The following is a 21,880-nucleotide window of genomic DNA, read 5'->3' as shown; positions in this document are numbered from 1 at the left end:
AGCTGTGATATCGGCTCTTTAGCAGATGAGCAGAGGCTAAGTGGCCGGCCTGCCTGCACTCAGTGATGTGTTAATCAGTTACAGAGCCAGCCTGAGGAGCTGGGGCTTCTGTCTCCCGGGTTATACTCCTTTCTATTACACATGGCTCAGTGCTTCTCTCTTATTCTAAAGAAGGGGACACAACCTTGCCCTGTTCTAGAAATAGCATCATTACCTGACAGGTTGGTCTGCCAGGATGAGTGTTTTCCTGTCTTTTAGGAGGCTAGGGTTTAATCATCTTTTTTTCCCAAGAGGAAGTAGCCATAACTGTGCACCAAAAATAACGCCTTAACTGCTAAATTCTGCTTAGTAGGTGGTTTCCCAGAGATGGTCCAATGCAGTGAGTCATCACTCTGAGCACTTAGTAGCACATCATTTCTCTTTTTCACTAACCCCTAGTGCTTTTGGTGACATATTTTTTAACCTTTAGAGCCTCTCTGGGAGGTTCACAGTCTTCATACTGTGAATATAAACCACCCCCAACATGTCCCTCTTTGCCTTCTGCTTCCACTTTTCAAATCTAAGGTAACCCCTGATTCAAGAGAACAGTCAGGATCATGACCTCAGACAAAAGAGCAACAGTTTCTCCAGCTGGAAGCAGCTCCATCTCACTCCCAGGAATAATAAAAAATGTAAATTAATGTAAACAAATGTGTGGGACCCATATCAAGAAAACTATAAAACTTGATTGAAAGAAATGAAAGACTTACCTGGATAGAGAGAGTATTTGAATATTGGAAAGATATTACATTTTCCTAAATGAGAAGATTGAATAGTCAAAGGATACAAGATCTTTCCATATTAATTTATAGGTTTATGCAACTTCAAATCAGAATCCCAGTAGAATATTCTGAAATGCATTTGGAAGAGCTAAACTGGTGAAAATAGCCAAGAACTGTTTAAAAAAAAAATTAAAAAGGGAAACTCCTACCACCAAACACTAAAATGCAATTTAGGAAGTGATATAATTTATTGTAAATCACCACTCCTGGAGGACAGAATAGCTTGTTCAACAAATAAGATAAGGTAACTGGTCAACTCATTGGGGGGGAAAATGGTAATCTGATTAGATTCTCTCCATTCTTTACCACAGAGCTAGTAACAGATGGCTTAAAGACTTAAATATTAAAAATGAAACCATAAAAAGATAAACTACAGAAAATATTGATGACCATAAAATGGAGATAGACTTCCAAAGCATTAAAAACTTGCAAAGAAAAGTATTAATGTATTTGACTATATAAAAATTGAGAACTTACGTTCATCAAAAAATAAAAATACTGCAGACAAGATTGAAAAGCACATGGTAATCTTGGAAAAAATGTTTGCAATGAATATGACAAAGGCATAACATTCTTAATGAATAAAGACCTCTTAAAATTAATTGGGAAACCACTAGCACATCCCAGTGTAGCTGTACACTTTCCTATCACATTATGTACATGTCACAGTGCTACATGGGTTTTATAAACAGAATACAGTTCAGATGACACGAGTGAAAGAAATTCATATCTTATTTTCCTTTCACATATTCTTTATTCAAAGGCAGTTTAAGGAAACTACACATTATGCTATAAATACTTCAGGACAGTTTGTCCACATTGACACTTCCATTTCCTAAAATGAAACCCCACAGGGAGAAAAAAACGCTGGCTTTGTTAACCAGCTTTATTTCAACAAGCATATCCATATGGTAAAAACTTCCTCTGATGAGTCACCCACAGTTGTCAAACACCAACTTTCCTTTGTTTGACCCGTGCAGAAATAAGGTCTGTGGAAGCGTAACACAAGAATCTGAATCATTTAATTGTGTTTTATTCCTATCTGTATTTGCATCCGTCACAAACCCACTCTGTCCACCATGAAAAACTGCATTCTTCAAGTATCACTGAAAAAAAAAAATCCTATTCAAATGGGTCTGTTCTGTCTAGATAGTCTGTGAAATTTCTAAGGAATGTTGTGGGCATTGCTTCCTGTGCTAAATTGTTGAGTTATCACACATTATTGGATTCCACCCAAAATATTCTGGATAGGAATATTATATTCATACAGGATACCAGTTGTCTTTACCATTTAGAAAGGAATAAAGGAAGAAGTTTTCCTGCTCCTGTCATAAGATATGAACTGTAAAAGGGTAGGTAGAAATGTGTGTACAAATAATATTTTTTTAATATGTCCTTGATTCTTTTCTACATAGAGGCTTGAGTCATATTCAGTCCCAGCTTTGTTATGACTACTAACCACTGTCTTGCCTTTTTGTTCTTGTTCAAATCAAGGACTATACAGCCAGGATTCTGTTCCTGGTCTGGAGTATGGTGTCATCTTTGTTTGAAAGAGAAGAGACCTTTAGAGATCCCATCTAATCCATTTGCATATAAGAAAAGAAAAGAAATGATGCTCTGTGTTGTTTTTTTTTTTAATTTTTTTAATAAATTTATTTATTTATTGGCTGCATTGGGTCTTCGTTGCTGTGCGCAAGCTTTCTCCACTTGTGGTGAGCAGGGGCTACTCTTTGTTGTGGTGCACATGCTTCTCACTGCGGTGGCTTCTCTTGTTGCAGAGCATGGGCTCTAGGCATGTGGGTTTCAGTAGTTGTGGTACATGGGCTCAATAGTTGTGGCTTGCGGGCTGTAGAGCGGAGGCTCAGTAGTTGTGGCTCATGGGCTTAGCTGCTCTGTGGCATGTGGGATCTTCCCAGACCCGGGATTGAACCCATGTCCCCTGCGTTGACAGGCGGATTCTTAACCACTGTGCTACCAGGGAAGTCCCTGTGTAATTTCTATTTACTTTTCTCTGTTTTCCAATTTTTCTACAATGCATATATATTTCATAATCAGAAAAATAATTTATTTTTAAAGTAGCTATCCATCATTAAAAATATAAATGCAGTAAGTAAGCCTTTTAAAAAATTAAACTGGCTGTTAGGTCAGTAAAAATTTATCCTGAGAAAAGAAATGCTAACTTTTGTTGATTGATCGCATTAATCTCTTAGTACTAGAGACATGTGGACAAGCTCACTGACATTCAATGGCCAGTGCCCATATTTGTACGCTAAGCAGATTTTTTTTTTTAAGGAAAAAATGAGAAAATCAGTTTTCCACTGTTTAGAGTATTTTTAACCAATGATTGAATCCAGTTTGAGGATATTTTTGGATCATTTGTAATACTGTATGAGTGATACTTTTGGTTCCCTTTTGAGCAAAGCTGCTTTTTTTTTTTTTTAAATAAGCAACTTCAACCAACAGACACGACTGTTGCAGAAAATTTCTAGTGATTATGTTCCCCCAAAACTCAACGTTAAAACTTTTAGCCTTGGATTATGCATCATTTTGCTGACAGCTGGTTGATGTCAGTATCAGAGTGCTTGGAAGAGAGAGCATGTGCACATGAGCATAGAGGTGATCATAATTACTACTCAGACACACGCCCACATTAGCGCCCATAAAACTCTCCTTGGCAAAACTATTGTGTCAAAGGCAAGACCAGTGGATTCAAAGATTAAAAGTAAGAGTGGTTTTGAAAGCTGCATTTTTGTTACCATAATTTAAGTAATATTTGTTACTGGAGTATGTCACTATTAGATGGGCTTACTTTAACATTTTCTAACTTTTCATCCTTGTGTATTGCTTTGATGTCAGCCTATCAGAGAGAGAAAACTTGACTCACCTGGGTCACCTTGGTTCACATGGCTGGTTTTCCATGGTATATGTTGCTGATTAATCACAGTACTCTCTCGTACTGCACCTAGATAGCACTAACGAACCATTCTCAACCTACCTCACGGCCTGTTCCTACCAGTAAGTCAGACTGGACAAGATGAATTCGCTTTGTCATCCCAGATATGTAGTAGCTCCGCAGTCTGTATTGGTGGTCTCCTCTTTAGATCACACACTTCCCTCAGAGCCACGGGCAATGCTCTGTCCCTAGGCAAGATGTATGTAGTTTTACAAGGTCGTTTGCTAACACAGAGTAATAACAAATTGAATTATGGTGTAAGGCGAAAGATGGTCTAGTCCCTTATTGCATAGAAACCGTGAGTTATTAGGAAAAACGAGAATGAAATCTGTCTGGACTCCCTTTATTCTTATAGTTTCGAGAGATGCTCGTCTGATTTTTTAAAACAGCTCTGAAATAACAAAGATACTTTTTTTAAAGATTACTCTCTCTCTCTCTTTCTTTTTTCCATTTACTACAACTTCTTGTACTGGGTCTCCTGGGTAGGGTGACCAGCCATCCTAGTTTGCCTAGAACAAAGAGGTTTTCCTGGATACAGGATTTTTAGTGCTATAACTGGGATCATGCTGGGCATACTGGGCCATTTGGTCACCCTCTTCATGGGTGTCCTACCCAAAAGGCCAGTATTGAGGAACATGGGTGCTAAGGTTCTCACTCATGGACCAGCTCCCTCATATAGGTTTTCTTTCTCTCCCAGGAAGGCACAGTATAAAGAAAGGCTAGGAATTGTGGGACAGAGTGATTTTATCATGTGATATGGTGAGGTTCTAGTTTGGTTAAGTGATGGCTCTAGTTCACATTTCTGCAGCGTGAAGGTAATTGATGAGCCCTGAGCCCAGTTAGTAGTTAAACTGGGCTAATGAGATTGATTGACTACCTAGTTCTAGGTAATCTCGATAATCCATTCTATGTCTCTACACGCCACCATGACCCTTGCCTCAAATGATCTTTCAGCATGTCCTCGTTAAAGCCATTAAAGCTCAACTTAAAATACAATGTATATTACAGCTTGAATTTCCATAAGGGAGAAGGAGAGTCATCCAAGCTCTGTGGTTATATGAAGAGACAGAAGATACCATTCCCCAGGGCATTGAATCTGAGAGGTCTGACTATTAAAGGAGCTTATTGCCCATGGTGAGAGAGGATGTCATGGAAGTCCCAGACCCTGGACTTGCCTCCAGTTTCCTAGTAATTAGTAACACTAATACAAATGCTTTACCCTTGCAACTTATCACTTCTTAGGTTTGACTCAGATTTCTTTTTCTGGTTCTCAAACTATGTTTAAAATCCAGAGTTATTTAGTACTTGCTAGTTGTCTGACTTTAGGATTTGAGAGTGAAAATGAAATGATATAGTTAGGAACCCAGCCTTTAGAAAGTGCTCACTACATAATCATTTCTTTCCTGCCTTAAGAACTCCCCTGAGCAATGTGATTAGAGAGCACGAGATAAGGGAGGCATTGGAAGAGTAATAAACATGTAATTTGGCAAGAAAAATTATCAGAGAGTTTATGAAATAAATACTTGGATCCCAGACACAGAATGAGACAAATCCTGTTTGTTGCTCCTTTTGGACCAGAACACGCCAGCCCAGCTTTCTAATTTTAAAGGTATGAAGGGTATTGTATTTAGTAACATGAAGAAGGAAGTATTATGGACAATGTTTTTGTCCCCCCCCAAAAATCAGATGTTGAAACCCTAACCTCCCATTTGATGGTATTTGGAGATGGGGCCTTTGAGATTTAATTAGAATTAGATGAGGTCATGAGGATGAGGCACACATGGTGAGGTTAGTGCCCTTCTAAGAAGAGACAGCAGAGAACTTGCTCTTTCTCCACCATGTGAGTACACAACAAAGAAGGTGGCTGTCTGCAAGCCAGAAAGAGAGTCCTCGTCAGAAATTGGTCTTCTTGGCACTTTCATCTAGGACTTTTCAGGCTCTAGAGCTGTGGGAAATACATTTCTGTCATTTAAGCCACCCAGCCTGTGGTATTGTTATAGCATCCCAAGTAGACTAAGATTGGAAGAGATAGCACTGGGAGAAGAGAAAGGCAATTCTTTAATTAAATAAGTATATACAAGAAATAATGATTTCTGGCAAATGGTAGATACTCAACATTTGTTTAAGTAATTAGAAATGATTCTTTTTATCTTAATGACCACTGAGGCTTCTTGAGTCATTATAAAATTCACTAAATCAGTAAATATATTAATTTGTAAGCTTTGTAATGTTTCAGAAATCTCAAGTGGTTTGGTGAGCTCTAGTTTAACTTTAATTGGCAATTTTGAATTGAAAGCCATTGGGGTTTTCCTCTCTCTCTCTCTCTCTCAAGGAAGTTAATCATAGTCCAGTAAATATGAGTCCTCTGTCGAGAAATAAATTATTCCCATCTGGTAACAAGTGAAAATTAATTCAGCTATTTACTTTTAAGGAAATTACCAGACTCAGAGTCCCTTGCTATGGTCAGATATGTTAGCACTCTCTAACTTGTGTTCATCTGGTCTTTGCTGTAAGTAGCACCTCCCTCCCCTGGTATGGTTTTTTCCTGTCAGTCTGTGTCTCAGTGACAGAACTTCATTGCAGATCCTTTTTGCCCCAGTCCTTCCCTTTTATTACTTAGACTTTTAATTTTTTTTCTCCTGTGCTCTTTCCCACCAGTCCTTCTTCCTCTGGACTGGTTTCCTTCAAGCTCCTCTTTCCCCTCCACACCCTCTTTAATCCCTCACTCTCTGTTTTGCCTTTGCTACACTTTCTCTCAACACTTCTCTTTCTTTGTCTTCCAAGGAGCCCATCCCTGTCCTGCATACTTGGGTGAAGTAAGCCCTTCAGGGCAAAGTTCCTATCCTACACACCTCTTGCTGCTTCTCCGCTGGTTTTGGCAAGATTTTAGATTTAGGGGACTAATTGTCAGGCCGCCTGGTTTTTAAATACCCATTATTTGCAGATATTGTCTAGTGCCACAGAGCAGGTAAAGCATGAATGGATACAACAATATAAATCAAATCCGGTTTCAGTTCTGACCGTGTATACATCTATTCATACACAAGTATCTGTGCAAACACACATGCTCACACTTGAATTACCCAGAGGTGAACCAAGGAAGCAAGTTTTGAGACGTGAGAAACTGAAGCTTATGGAAAGGAGAGAGGAAAGCTTTCTCGATAAGTGCCAATTATGGACAGAAAATTATGTGCCCTAGATATAGAAGCAAGTAAGGTTGATCCTGACCTCAGGGAGCTTCTGATTTGGCTGTAGAGACCAACAAGTAAATGAGGAATAGAAGTGGGTTAGCACAGAAATGGGGAATGAAGAAGTGAGGTGAACAGATCGTGTACATGCCATATATGGCAAGTGGCCATGTTGGTGCTTTTTCCTTCCGATTGTAAAAGTACCTGATGCTTATAAAATGGTAAGTACAGAATAATAGAAAAACACAGGAAAAAAAAATAAATAAATCACCCGTAATCTCACCATCCAGAGGAGAGCATAAGATGGTTTTGTTAGACTGTTTTTTCATCCGTAGACATTTTGGGAGGTTATTATTTAATCCTAATCTGATAAATCAGGTGTTTGGGGAGATTCAGATCATATTAGTAGATTATTCAGAACTTCCAGAGCACATCTCTCTAAATGGGTACTTGATTGCAGATATGGTAAAATAAATGTTTGTCACTGTACTGTAATACCATGTACTTAAGCCTTTCATATATTTAGGCCTAAAAGAGTTTTCTTAGTAGTTTTTTACTGTCCCAAATCTGTAGTGTTTGCTTGGAAATATAATTTCTTAACTACTTTTTTTAAAAACAGCTTTACTGACATATAACTCACATACCATACAATTCACCAATATAAATTTAACAAACTCAGTGGTTTTTAGTGTTGTATATCCAGAGAGTTGTGCAACCATCACCACAGTAAATGTTAGAATATTTTCATCACCCTAAAAAGAAACCCCATACCCATTAGCAGTCACTCATTTCCCCACAAGGCCCCTGTTCTAGGCAACCACTCATCTACTTTCTGACTCTATAGATTTACCTCTTCTATATATTGGAATATATGGATTCCAATAAGTGGAATCATAGTGTGGCCTTTTGTGACTGGGTTCTTTTCCTTAGCATAATGTTTTTAAGGGTCATCCATGTTGTAGCAGTGCTCATTCCTTTTTATGACTGAATGATACTCCATTGTATAGCTGTACCACATTCTGTTTATCCCTTTATCAGTTCATGGATATTTGAGTTCTTTCTACTTTTTGGTTATTATGAATATGAGTATGCTATGTGTATTCATGTACAATTTTTTGTATGGACATATGCTCTCAATACTCTTGGGTATATGTCTAGGTGTGTTTAACTACCTTTTTTTTGCATATTTTTTATATTATTTGTTATTCTTATTTTAAAGGAAAATATTCAAAACTAAATTAATCATCTTCCAATTTCCTCCTCGCCACCCACACCCCCCACCACCACCCTCTCCCACCTTTCTCGTTCAGCCTGGCTTTACTAGTAGTGCAAACTTCAAATCATGCTTCTTCCAAGTCCTGTTCAGTCTTTCGCCAAGTTCTGATCACCTTCCATTAAACATCTTTGCATCCCAGCCCATTTCCTCGTCCAGCTAGTGCAGGTCCTTGTCATCTCATTCGTGCCCTGGCCTTCCCATTGGCATCCCCAGCTCCGTCTCCATCCCCACCCACTGACCCAGTGAACCTCTGTCATCTTAATCTTTTTAAAACACTGCTTCTATTTGCCACTCGTTGGAGTCACACAGACCAGCTTAGCCACTTACTGGGCTGTGTTTCCTCGAATCAGTTACTTTACTTCTCATCAGTAAAAGGAGGTTAAACAGACCACCCCCCAACATTCTAGTAAAGATTAAATGATTGCCCTGGGCTTTCGGCTCCCACCAGTAAAATGAGAGAAACTTCTCTGTTTCATGACCCTGCATTTATATATCTTGTCTCCTGTGGGGGCAAGGATCATTATGGTAGTATGTAGTATAGGTATGTGTATTTATTTATAAATAGTTATAAATTTCTTTTTTAATATGAATTTATAATGAATTTATAATATTATAAACATATAATTATTTTATTATAATATACGTTTATAAACTATATATTTTAATTTAAATGTATGCCTATTATATATTAAGACCATTCATTATACAATCTAATTTATATTTAATATTTATTTTTTTGGGGGGGATAATCTCCTAGCACCTAATACAGCCCTTTGTGTTTAGTAGGTGATCACTCAATTAGTGTTTACAAAGTAAATCAGCTAATTGATTTCCTGCTTAATCTGGTTATTTGAATAGGTGGTAATTGTAAGTGATAAATTGACATTTTTAACCTAACAGATAACAGCATTAGAACTGAACATGTGTTACAAGCATAAAATAGCAAACATTCCCCTGGGTCATATTTTTCAAAAGGTCATTTTATGAACATGGAAAAATCCTCTGCTAATCAAGAAAGGCAGCAGCTAAAGCATAGCTGCAGGTCACATGCAGGTTATAGAGGTGTTCTATAGGGTGATCCATGACTTCCTCGTCTTTTTAGTACATGAAAGCATTGTAACTAAACGAAATCTTTCATCTTCCATTGTGCATGAATCATTTCCTTTCTGTAACAGACATACTGGCATACACATCTCATCTGCTAGAAAACATACCCTACTTCTAAATGTTGTTTTGCACTGTTCATTGAGATTATGAATAATATTTATATGTTCTTTTAGTTGTTTGTTTTAAAAGTCATGTAATCTGAAACTTGGTCTCCTTTGTAATTTGACCCAAGAAAATTCACTTCACTAATAAGACAACAGTGAGGGAGTTTTTTGCTAAACCTAATTTGAGGAGAGGAAATGATATTGCCAATTCAAAATGAATTCATCTTTACTGGCAAATTTGACTTTATTCTTTCTTTTCTTGATGATAAAGGGGTACGAGTAATAAGAGGTGCACAGAATATACATAGTGACTCCAGAGGAAGGACTATTAGTTTTAAGTTTGACTTGGACACCCACCACACAGTGACACATGTCCTCTTTCTTTCTTGTTCACCGTGTAAAATATTTTGCCTTATCATCTGTGTGTAATAGTGGCTGGCAACAAGCAATATCTACCATGTATACATGTGAGAAAGTGTGTATATTTAGCTGCCACTTATTATAGGTCTACTATAAACTGGACATTTTACAGATGAAGCGAGCACGTTTCAAAGAGGCTAAGTGACTTCGTAAGGTTGTACAGGGAGAAGTGGCAGAGTAGAGGTTCACACCCAGGACAGTCTATCACCAAAGTTATGCCCTTTCCCCAGTCAACAAATACCCTGAAAAATCAACATGTTAAAGGAGGAGAAACATTAAGGTTTAATTTAACCTCTCACAAATTTAAGAAAGCCTTGGGAGATCCTCGATTAAAACAACAACAACAAGATCTACACTTGTTTCGGCACAACACTGCCTAAGGTGATATGAGAAGAGAAATGAACTTGCTACGGTTTGAAATGAATGCAATTTGCTGTTGTATTTTGCAGTAACCTCCCTTTAGTTAGGAAAAAAGAAAAAAGCTCATATGTATACATGAAAATGTATGTCTTTCATAGAGTTTATCAGCGTTAACTATTATCAAGTATAATGGTGAAGAAAGATATTTGAAGAAAATACTTGGAAATAACCTAAAATCCTCTTTCATAAAAACATAGCAATGTTCAGTTTCAGATATTTTCCCCAAAATATTGCTTATGTTGTCAGATAAGTTGCCTTCAAAGGGTAGCATGGCAGAGTCCTTCCAGTATGCTCCTCTGGAGTTTATGTGGAACTTCAAAACAGAGAAAGGCTCAGGGGCATGAGACAGAAGGAGGGTTATGCAATAGAATGTAAAAGTCCCAGAGAGTGTGGAGAAAATCTTCTGAAGAAAAGTGAGGATCGTAAGCAAGGGGAAGAGAAAAGAAATGTAGGTATAAAATTGGAAATGGATTCATGAAACTTAGATTCAACAGAGGGCTTTAGCAGATAATGTTTGTGTACTGTTACGCAACCACTTGGTTAAACTACTGAAAAGTATCTTAATGAAGCAATTAATTGTAGTTTTTGATGTAGTAGAATACATAAAAGTTACTGATCTTTAGTAATGTTCTGTATAATAAAAGGATTTTTTAATATGTTAACCCAGTAAAGCAATTGCAGTCTTTATTTTGGGATGTTTTGGGTAGGAGTAATCTTTCCATTTTATTACTTAACCCCCCTCCCAAAAATGTGTATATGAGAATTCTTTTTAGAAATATAAAAACAGTCTTCAGATTTACTACCTTAAATAGAATGTCTCTGTTGTTAACTGTGTTTTTAAATATAAGGCCAGACACTATCAAACTCCTAGAGGAAAACATAGGCAGAACACTCTTTGACATACATCAAAGCAACATCCTTTTTGACCCACCTCCTAGAATCATGGAAATAAAATCAAGAATAAACGAATGGGACCTCATGAAACTTAAAAGCTTTTGCACAGCAAAGGAAACCATAAACAAGACTAAAAGGCAACCCTCAGAATGGGAAAAAATAATTGCCTATGAAACAACGGACAAAGGATTAACCTCCAAAATATACAAGCAGCTCATGCAGCTTCATACCAAAAAAGCAAATAACCCAATCCACAAATGGGCAGAAGACCTAAATAGACATTTCTCCAAAGAAGACATACAGATGGCCAACAAACATATGAAAAGATGCTCAACATCACTCATCATCAGAGAAATGCAAGTCAAAGCCACAATGAGGTATCACCTCACACCAATCAGAATGGCCATCATCACAAAGTCTGGAAACAACAAATGTTGGAGAGGGTGTGGAGAAAAGGGAACTCTCCTGCACTGTTGGTGGGACTGTAAGTTGGTACAGCCACTATGGAAAACAATTTGGAGGTTCCTTAAAAAACTACAAATAGAACTACCATACGATCCAGTAATCCCACTCCTGGGCATATACCCAAAGAAAACCATAATCCCAAAAGAAACTTGTACCATAATGTTTATTGCAGCACTCTTTACAATAGCCAGGACATGGAAGCAACCTAAATGCCCATCAACAAATGAATGGATACAGAAGATGTGGCATATATATACAATGGAATATTACTCAGCTATAAAAAGGGATGAGATGGAGCTATATGTAATGAGGTGGATAGAACTACAATCTGTCATACAGAGTGAAGTAAGTCAGAAAGAGAAAGACAAATATTGCATGCTAACTCACATATACGGAATCTAAAAATGGTACTGATGAACTCAGTGACAAGAACAGGGAAGCAGATACAGGGAATGGACTGGAGAACTCGAGGTATGGGAGGGGGCGGGGGGTGAAGGGGAAACTGAGAAGAAGCGGGAGAGTAGTACAGACATATATATACTACCAACTGTAAAATAGTCAGTGGGAAGTTGTTGTATAACAAAGGGAGTCCAACTCGAGGATGAAAGATGCCTTTAGGACTGGGGCAGGGAGGGTGGGGGGGAATCGAGGTGGGGGCGTCAAGGAAGGGAGGGAATATGGGGATATGTGTATAAAAACAGTTGATTGAACCTGGTGTACCCCCCAAAAAAATAAAATAAAATAAAATAAAAAAACAAAACAAAACAAAAAAAAAAAATAAAATAAAGTTAGCCCAAGGAAACAAGCAGGTCTTTAATTACCATTGTCAAAGTAGTTTATTTTAGGGGGAAAAAAGTGGATTATTCTGATGAAGAAGGATGAAATAGCAAGGTAAGCTTAGGCACATTCTGATAGGCAAGAACAAGTAGAAACCAAATAACAAAATGAAATGAGATTCAGTGCTTCCCTTCCCTGTTTGTGTAGTAACCACCTTAACAAACTGGAACCCCCATCAGACAAGATACTGGATTCAGTCAATAGTGGTTCCCTAATTATTTTGGCTCTGAGTATGTCTCGAGGGTTTTCAAATTGTTAAAAATCCAATAATCCCCTCCAAAGGCTGCACACCTGAATACCCCCACCCTGCTTCTTTTTGTCTGAGTTCCATCAACTAAGACAGGTATTGGTTATGTATGATGAATTATGCCTAATTTCTTTTTTACAAGCAAATAAATAATTTTGCGGCTCAAAAAAAAAAAAAAAAAATTAGTTTAAAAGAATTTGTATGTCACCTGGGAGGCTTATGTCTGAAAACAGACAAGATAGGATTGCTTTGTGAATCTTCTTCCTGCAGTGATTTTTTTTAAATGCATGGCGTTTTATCTTTGATGAGGCTCTGTCTCATGACATATAATAGAGCATTCCTCTTCCATCTCCAGTATCCATGCAGGGCCCCTATAACATTCTAGGATTCCCAGGAGAGGTAGATTCTTAGGCAACGGGAAGAAACAGAGTTTAAAGTTATGGCAGACCTCCTCAGGTTGTCTCTACCTGGCCGTTTCTATCTCAGGCTCAGTCTTTTAGTCTTTCTGTGTCTTTTATTCTCCCCCATTTCACTCCTTCAACCCTCTTCTTCCTTCCAGCTCAGCTCTATGTCAAGATAGTAAGGAACCAGCCAAGTTGGACTCACACATGTGTGTGTTAGCCAGATCATCCCTGCAATTATACAGTTATTCAAGGCAATAGAATTAAACTCTCCCTCATCACTAAACCAAGAATATAATCAAAGATTAGGTTCATATTTGTCCACCTAAAATATGCCATAAATTATACAAATTGAAGCCTATTTAGCTCAGCTAATATGAGGGAGGAAGAAATATTCAAAATAACCTCAATGAAAATACCAGTCCTGTGTGCTTCTTCAGTTCATGGTGCAGACATACCTGATTCAGCCAAGACTTCTTACCAAAGAGCCTTATTTAAAGATAGAATAAGGTCCTTAGGGTGATCTTATTCTTGGGTCTCCGTACTCTACTATTGCACACCCAGGAGTTCATCATGATGAAAGGTTTCATCTCTCCTCTAAATCCATTGTACCTCTCCATGCTCCTGATGTACATAGCATCCACTATCATAAAACCAGCTCGTACAAACTATTCCACGTTGTCAGCCAAAAACTGAATAGGTGGTTCTATGAGCTTGATCAGATTCACGACCAGCCTCTTAGTCAGCTGAAAGCACCAGTTCCAATTAGGCCTATTGCCCCTTCACATGACCCATTTCTCTTGTCTTGTGACTATGTCTTTGCATCCAAAGATCCATTTTATAGGAGCTAATTGCATGCAGCCAGGGTCTAGTAGCTCTGTATAACTCAAGCCAACCCACATTTGCTGCAAAGACAAGTTCATAGACCTCAGAGTCTTCCTAAGGTGGCAAAAGGCAATCTGAGCTCTGCACCAAATTGCAGCCTCTGAATTTGCAGCCTCTGAATTTCTAGTATCCCCTAGCAGTTTTGCTTTTGTTCACAGAAGAGTGGTTATGATTCAGACCTTCTGCTTGCTGCCCTCATTAAAGGAAGCCAAACTGATGGGCCAGTCCTAACTCAAGGATGGCAGGCACATTTCATTTTGTGGGCCAAGTCCAACCAGTGGAGATAAGACTTCAGGCTCTTGCAGTATGGTAGACTGTATGACTTGAAAGTCTTCTGCTAAAACGTGTAGCAAATGTAAGATGAAATAGAGCAAGCTTAAATGCATAGAGGAACTAGCAAAAAAGTTAGACTGTTGCCAAGGGAGAAAAAAACAAGAAGAGAGCTGAAAACCAAAGCAAGGACATGAGCCACTGCTGCAGCTGAGCTTCAGGCTGGGGTCTCAGTGCCCACCCCAGGAAAGAGGTGTTCTTATGCCTTTGCCTGGAAACATCCATTCAAGTTAGTCTGCTTTGTTTGTTTCCCAATAGCCATGCCAGCATATTTATTTTAAACTGCTCCATAATCCTCACAAGTAATTTCACTCCTGCTTCTGTGGATACCAGCCTTCTTCAGGAAGGGTGAGGGGCTTGGCATGTTTACATAGCGACTTAACCAGCTCAGCAGATTAAACCGATGCTCTCTGTTCCCTCTGTGCTTACTGACCTGGCACACTCACCACTCCAGCCATTTGAGATACTCACTTAACAAGGAAGGGTCATTTGTGTTTGTTCCCAAACCTCATAATGCCAGCTATACTTAGTTTTATAATTTCATACTTTAATATTAAGGAAACAGATGAGTGAGAAAAGAAAAAGAACTATTGATTCTTTGCAACCTGAGTTCTATGCTTTGCAAAGAATTAAAAAATGATGTATCAATTAAGATGTGTGAGCTAAACCTCTACAAAAAATTGGGCTGTGGGAAGATTTAAAGATCTAGAAGGGTCATCATCAGGAAGTTTATGGAGAAAATCGAGGACCTCAATCTGGTGAATTGCTTTGTTCCTTGTTAAAGTAGAGCAAGACTTTAAAGACAGACACTTGCAAAGCAATCTGAGTAAGAATCCCATAGGCACCTGCTTATGAGACACCAGGTTCTCTACAAAGTGCTCTTCACAGGGTCCCTGTGCTGCTTCACCCCAGAAGCTTAGCCAAAGTGTCCATGACTGCAGAGAACATTAGTAACCAAAATGAAAGTATTACAACATAATAGTGAAGCATACAGGCTTTGGGGCAAGGCAGACCTGCTTTGAATTTTAAGTCTGCAATTTGTTGTGTGTCCTTAGGTAACTCATGAAACGTCTCCAATCCTCAGTTTCCTCATCAGAAAATAGGGATGATAATAATACTGCCTTGCACCTGGTGTTTTTGTGAGAATTAAATGAGATAATGTTTGGGGAACACGTGGCACTATGTCAGATATAACACCAGTGCCCTATAAATAATAGCTGTTAAGATTCCATTGTTTAACTTTTCTAAAATTCTCACTTCTCACCTTGCTATCTTTTAAGACCTCTTTGGATATTTTAGAATCCAACTCCATAATTCTTTATTAATTTGGCTGTGTTAGTGATGTCTGTATTAGTCTGCTAGGGCTGCCATGACAAAATATCAAAGACTGAGTGGCTTAAACAATGGAAGTTTATTTTCTCACAGTTCTGGAAGCTGGAAGCCCAAGATCAAGGTGTCAGCCAGTTTGGTTTCTTCTGAGGCCTCTCTCCTTGGCTCACCTTGCTGCTGTGTCCTCATGTGATCGTTCTTCTGTGTGCATGCATGCTGCTGGTTTGGGCAGGACTAGGGTTCACCCTAATGGCCACATTTGAACTTACCCATCACTTTATATTTATTTATTTATTTTTTCATTTATTTATTGACTGTGCTGGGTCTTCATTGCTGTGCACGGGCTTTCTCTAGTTGTGGCAAGCGGGGCCTACTCTTTGCTGTGGTGCACAGGCTTCTCATTGCAGTGGCTTCTCTTGTTGCAGAGCACGGGCTCTAGGCGCGTGTGGGCTTCAGTAGTTGTGGCTCGCGGGCTTAGTTGCTCTGCGGCATGTGGAATCTTCCCAGGCCAGGGATCGAACCCGTGTCCCCTGCAGTGGCAGGTGGATTCTTAACCACTGCGCCACTAGGGGAGCCCTATCCATCACTTTAAAGGTCCGCATTCTGAGGCACTGGTGGCACGGGGTAGGGGGACACAATCCAACCGATAACATTTCCACAAGTAAATTATTTTCCGCTTCATTTGAAAATAACCATTTTCAAGAATAATGGCCTGAATAGAAAGTATGGTTGCGGAATTTTAAGGTGTCTTCTAGCCACTGAAATGCAATGACTTTGTAGGAGTCTCCACATATAGCATATATAGCAAGTTCATTTATTGTGTGTAAAAAAATATTTAAGAGGTCTGGTTTAAGGCTTTATAAATTGATATATAATATTTCTAAAACATGATCTCTGAAAATAGGCTGCATATATTTTTTAAAAACACATTATTGTTGAAAAATACCTTTTGATGTCATTTGTTGAGCAAGGAGTTAGGAAACATTTACACGTGTACCACAGGTATACGTAAAACCAAATAAGATATGTATTAACTGAGCACCTGTTCAGGTAAAGCACTAGGCCAAAGGTTAGGGGCAAACCTAGAATACTCCCAGCTCTCTATTTAAGAAAATGCCAGAAATGTCACAAACTTACAACTAAGTAAGTTCACTTAATTGGCAGTTAAATGCTCAGTGTAGGTAATGAGTCTCGTGTGTTCACAATTGCCTCCGAAGCCCAGAGTTAGGATTGTGAACTTGTGATGGTTAGCTACCATACTATTGGGAGAAAGGGAAGTGGTATAATCAGAAAAATAGACCCATAGGTAGCTCACTGCAGCATTAAGGACAAGTGGAAGGAGAGAGATCCATGAGGAAGAACTGTGATAGCAGAGTGGTATTAAGAAAGGGTGCTCCTGTTGGTGGGAATGTAAGATGGTACAGCCACTTTGGAGAACAGAATGCAGGTTCCTTAAAAAACTAAAAATAGAACTACCATAGGACCCAGCAATCCTACTATTGGGCATATACCCTGAGAAAACCATAATTGAAAAAGATACATGTACCACAATATTCATGGCAGCACTATTTACAATAGCCAGGTCATGGAAGCAACCTAAATGCCCATCAACAGATGAATGGATAAAGAAGATGTGGCACATATATATAACGGAATATTACTCAGACATAAAAAGGAATGAAATTGAGTTATTTGTAGTGAGGTGGATGGACCCCGGAGTCTGTCATACAGAGTGAAGTAAGCCAGAAAGAGAAAAACAAATACCATGTGCTAATGCATATATATAGGATCTAACAAAAACAAACAAACAAACAAAACCAGTACGGATGAACCTAGGGGCAGGACAAGAATAATGACACAGACGTAAAGAATGGTCTTGAGGACACTGCGACAGGGTGGGGAGGGAAGCTGGGACAAAGTGAGAGAGTAGCATAGACATATATACACTACCAAATGTAAAACAGATAGCTAGTGGGAAGCTGCTGCATAACACAGGGAGATCAACTCGATGCTTAGTGATGACCTAGGGGGTGGGATAGGGAGGAGGGGAGGGAGGCTCAAGAGGGAAGGGATATGTGGATATATGTGCAAATACAGATGATTCACTTTGTTGTACCGCGGAAACTGCACAACATTGTAAAACAATTATACTCCAGTAAAGATCTGAGGAAAAAAAAAAAGAAAGGGTGATCTGTCAGAAAACAAACTTATGGTTACCAAAGGGAAAAGGGAGGAGGAAGGGATAAATTAGGAGTATGAGATTAACAGATACAAACTACTATACATAAAATAGATAAGCAACAAAGACCTACTGTAGTATAGCACAGGGAACTATATTCAATATATTGCAATAACCTATAATGGAAAATAATTTAAATATATGCGTGTGTATATATATATATATATATATATATATATATATACACACATATATATACGTATGTATATAGAGAGATGAATGACTTTGCTGTATACTTGAAACTAACATAATATTGTAAATCAACTATACTTCAATTGAAAAAAAGGAAGGGTGCTCTGAGAAGGATCTGACCAAGAATAATTTCAAAGAATTCCACATACCTCTGGTTTGAGACTAAGATAGTGACAGGTTCCATCCTATCACAAAGTTAAGTAGAACTTTGAAGCCGGGACCTGTATATGATGGTGGCAGTGTTGTTACAATGACTGAGAATAGGATACCCAGGATTATCAAGCTCGGGAGTCAGACACCACCAGGTATTCATGAGAGATCTTACAGGGGAATGCAAGAAAAACCTTCATTTACCAAAGGTTACTTCTTCCCCACACAAAGAATATTCTGATTCCTGTTAAATAATGATCAAGACAGATATGATTGAAATGTAACCAGAGAAAATTCCTTGTTTAATACCTATCTTTATTCTTTCAGGCCGCTTTTTCGTGGAAGTTCAGATGTTGATCAACTAGGAAAAATCTTGGAGTAAGTAGTAACTGTAATTTTATATCAGTGTCTGTAGCATTAAAACATTACAGTGACCTTCCTCTGACGTTCATATAATATGTTTATCTCTTGTCTTTCCTACCCCAAGCTGCTGCTGCAGACAATGTTACTATTTGTGTGGTGAGTGGGGACATGGTAGACGTGCCGTTTTGTGCAGAGCCCATCATGACGTGTGGCCTGACTGCCCTGCTCTGGAAGCTTGTATGTTGCTCCTGTGGATCTTTTGGCGGCTCCCCTTTCTCTGCTTGGCTGAGCTCCAGTTCTTTAGTTCAGTTGTGTTGTCTGCGTGGGGTCATTTCAGATGCTTCCACCATCAGAGGTGGGGGCGCTCAGTGACCTGGTAACCCGTCCTTACCCACTGGGCTTCCTGTCCCCATTGTGTATCCTGTAGTCATCCAGGTTGGTTTTACATTGTTTTGTTTTGTCTTCCTGGGCAAGGGATGGTATGCTTCACAATCCATTTTTCTTTGGAACACTGAAAAAGGAAATGAGAATCCTAGGTTCCAGTCGTATGTCTGTTGCTAAATAGCTGTGCAGTCTTGAGAAAGGCATTTAAAACACCGTGTAGAGGACTTAGTGCCTGGTACATAATAAATGCTTTAAAAAATGTTAGCTATTATTATAATTCATCGTTAATTGTTTAACCTTTTCGTTCCTTAACTTCTTTGCCTGAGAAATGAAACTTTAAGGTTCTTTCTTGTGCTCGAATTCTTTGGTTCCAGTGGTCTGTGACATAACTCCCTGATGATTTTCAGAGTTCCATTAGCATTCATGTTTGTGCATGTGAGGGTGGGGATGCTTTCATGTGTCTAGAATGTGAAGAAGAGGCTTTTCTTCTCACAGAGCATGCAGTACGGCATCCTTTTGGGATCTATGTGTTCGCCAGGCCCCATCAGGATTGGGGTGGAGTAGGAAGAAAGGGGGAGTTCTAGAACCAAAAATAGCCCTGATCATTGGTCTGTACCATTTTATAAGAATCCTAGTGATTTTTATGATATTTGCAGCCTGTAAAACTGAGGAAAACTCCCCCTAAAGAAAAGCATTATATTTTAACACCGTCTTCTCATGCTTAACTGCTTAAGACAGTTGGAATAAAACCAGAACCTGAGTTTGTTCTTTTGGTGCCTAGAAGCAGCTCCAATAGGGTTCTGTTAGTGCCAGAGTCACTGCTGAGTCGGAACCCAGTGGCCTTAAGGCCTGAAAAGCATTGGCTCGTCTTATTGTCTGGGGGCTCCCTGGGTCCGGGGCCGCTGCCACCACGGCTGCTCCCGCCGGCTGCTCCTGTCCACGCTGCGCAATGGACCGGTTCAGGACCAAGCTTGCACGTTGCTCTCTGCTTCTGGGTGTCACGTTCTTTGATCATTCAGTGATGAACTCCCATCTGTTCTTCCCTGTCCCTGTTGAATATATCTTGTGTGCATGCGTTTGGGAAGAGGGAACTGTGAAAGTCAGGCATGCCAGTGACCCTCTTGTTAAAAGTAAGAACAATCTTGACTGAAACCAGCTTGCCAGACACTGAAGTCCTTCACCTGCTTTTCCTTGCTGAGTCCACCTGGGCGTTCTGTCCACCTCCAGCACCAGGGTCTCCAATCTTGTTACCACTGCTGGTGCCCCTTAGTACGTGAAGCCGGTGAGATGGACCAGAAGGAACACTGACGAAAACAGTTGACTTGCTTGCACGGGAAAGCCAGTTCCACTTTTGGCAAAGGCCTAAGATCCCAGGTTGCCAACAGAAAAGAAGCCATAAAGTTCGATATGTTTTGTGCCTTTAGATTTTACTTCTTGGTTTCTGGCATTGTTTCATCGAAATTATGTTGTTTCCTCTGAATGCATTCATTACTTTGGCATAGAGAAAAGTGACAATGCTGCACCCTAGTGTCACTTCTGAAGTACTTGAAAAATGATTTCTGTCCCAGCCATCATTGCCATTTATAGGTTTTGTGCTTTGTCAGTCTTTCCAGTACAAATGTCAACTTTTAAGGCTTCTATTCAGCTTTGTCCAAATATTGAAATTTGATGCAAGCCCTATTTAATGGAGCTATTAGAATTTCACAACACTCATGTATAAGCCAGAAAAGTTCATACTGGATATTAAACTGAATATTTTTTAAAAGAAAGCCATATTCACATTCTCTTAAGGGGAAAACCATTTCTGTGTTTAGGAAGATTTATACTTTCAAAGAACAGCAAGTACTTTGAAAGTGAAACTGAATGCTTTTAGCCCGTGACATTTTAGAGCATTTTTAAGAGCAGAGTCATAGTTAAATGGAAACAAAATACTGGATTTGGAGTACGTTCACTCCAGGCTCTGGGCTGAACTATCTATGTGTGACTCTGGCAGTTCGTGTTATTCCTCATCCTCAGTTTCCCCATCTGTATAATAGAAATAATAATACCTGACCTACATGTCTCAGGAGGTGATAGATTTAAAAACACTTTCAAAAGTTATTTATATAAACAGGTATGTATATGTATATGTGTATACATCACACACAATATATATACATACAGGGACACTGTTTTTCTGAGAGCTTTTGGCATTCAGCTGCCCACATTGCCAGATTTAGCTCAATATAAATATATACAAAACTGCAAATAAAAAAGATTTTAAATTTGTACTGAGTTGGTGACTGGTGATAATATGCAAAAATATTGATATAAAAATGGCTAAGAGGCCAAAAATGAATGAAAGACAATTTTTTAAAGTTATTTAGTAAGCATTTTTCTGTTCTTCCTCTGCCTGTCCTTTTCTACCCAAACACACACACTTTTTTAAAAAATAATAAATGGTAATGTTTTTGTTTTCTTCTTTTTATTCTTATTCTAGATCTTGCTATTAACAAATTAGTGTGTTGCTCAAGTTGTCATTTCCATTCATCTGTTCCAGTAAATATGTCCATGAATCTGTCTTTATCTACCTCAATAACCTGGCTCTCCCCGCATATCTGACAGAGGTAGGATTACTGTGTCTTCCCCCAGACACCCAGTGACAGGGGTCTGCTCTTCCCAGGTGAGGTCTGTGACCTAGGCTCTGTTGGGGTAAGGGCAGGGTAGCAAAGCCCTAGAAAGATCTTGTAACATTTACCACCATGTATTCCTGCACCCTGGAGGACTCATTCAGGAGGACACCCCTGGGCCTTAGTCCCAGTGAGTACAGGCCAAGAAGATGACAATGCAGGCCAGCACCTTTTCTCACTGTAGTCAAAAGAGTTTGCACAGTATT

General features: G+C 39.0%; 1 protein-coding gene across 4 annotated transcripts in view; it reads left to right on the top strand.

Annotated features, from left to right (window-relative positions):
* Positions 1-21,880, top strand: part of CDK6 (cyclin dependent kinase 6) — a 225,914-nt gene that overhangs the window by 186,335 nt on the left and 17,699 nt on the right. For all 4 annotated transcript variants that reach the window (XM_057730926.1, XM_057730925.1, XM_057730928.1 and 1 more), the window contains exon 6: positions 18,586-18,636. In XM_057730926.1, the coding sequence (XP_057586909.1) occupies positions 18,586-18,636 (51 nt within the window). The remainder of the gene's footprint in view (positions 1-18,585; positions 18,637-21,880) is intronic.

Source organism: Hippopotamus amphibius, chromosome 4, assembly GCF_030028045.1.
Source record: "Hippopotamus amphibius kiboko isolate mHipAmp2 chromosome 4, mHipAmp2.hap2, whole genome shotgun sequence".
NCBI lineage: Eukaryota > Metazoa > Chordata > Mammalia > Artiodactyla > Hippopotamidae > Hippopotamus > Hippopotamus amphibius.
This window is presented reverse-complemented; position numbering and strand designations above follow the sequence as displayed.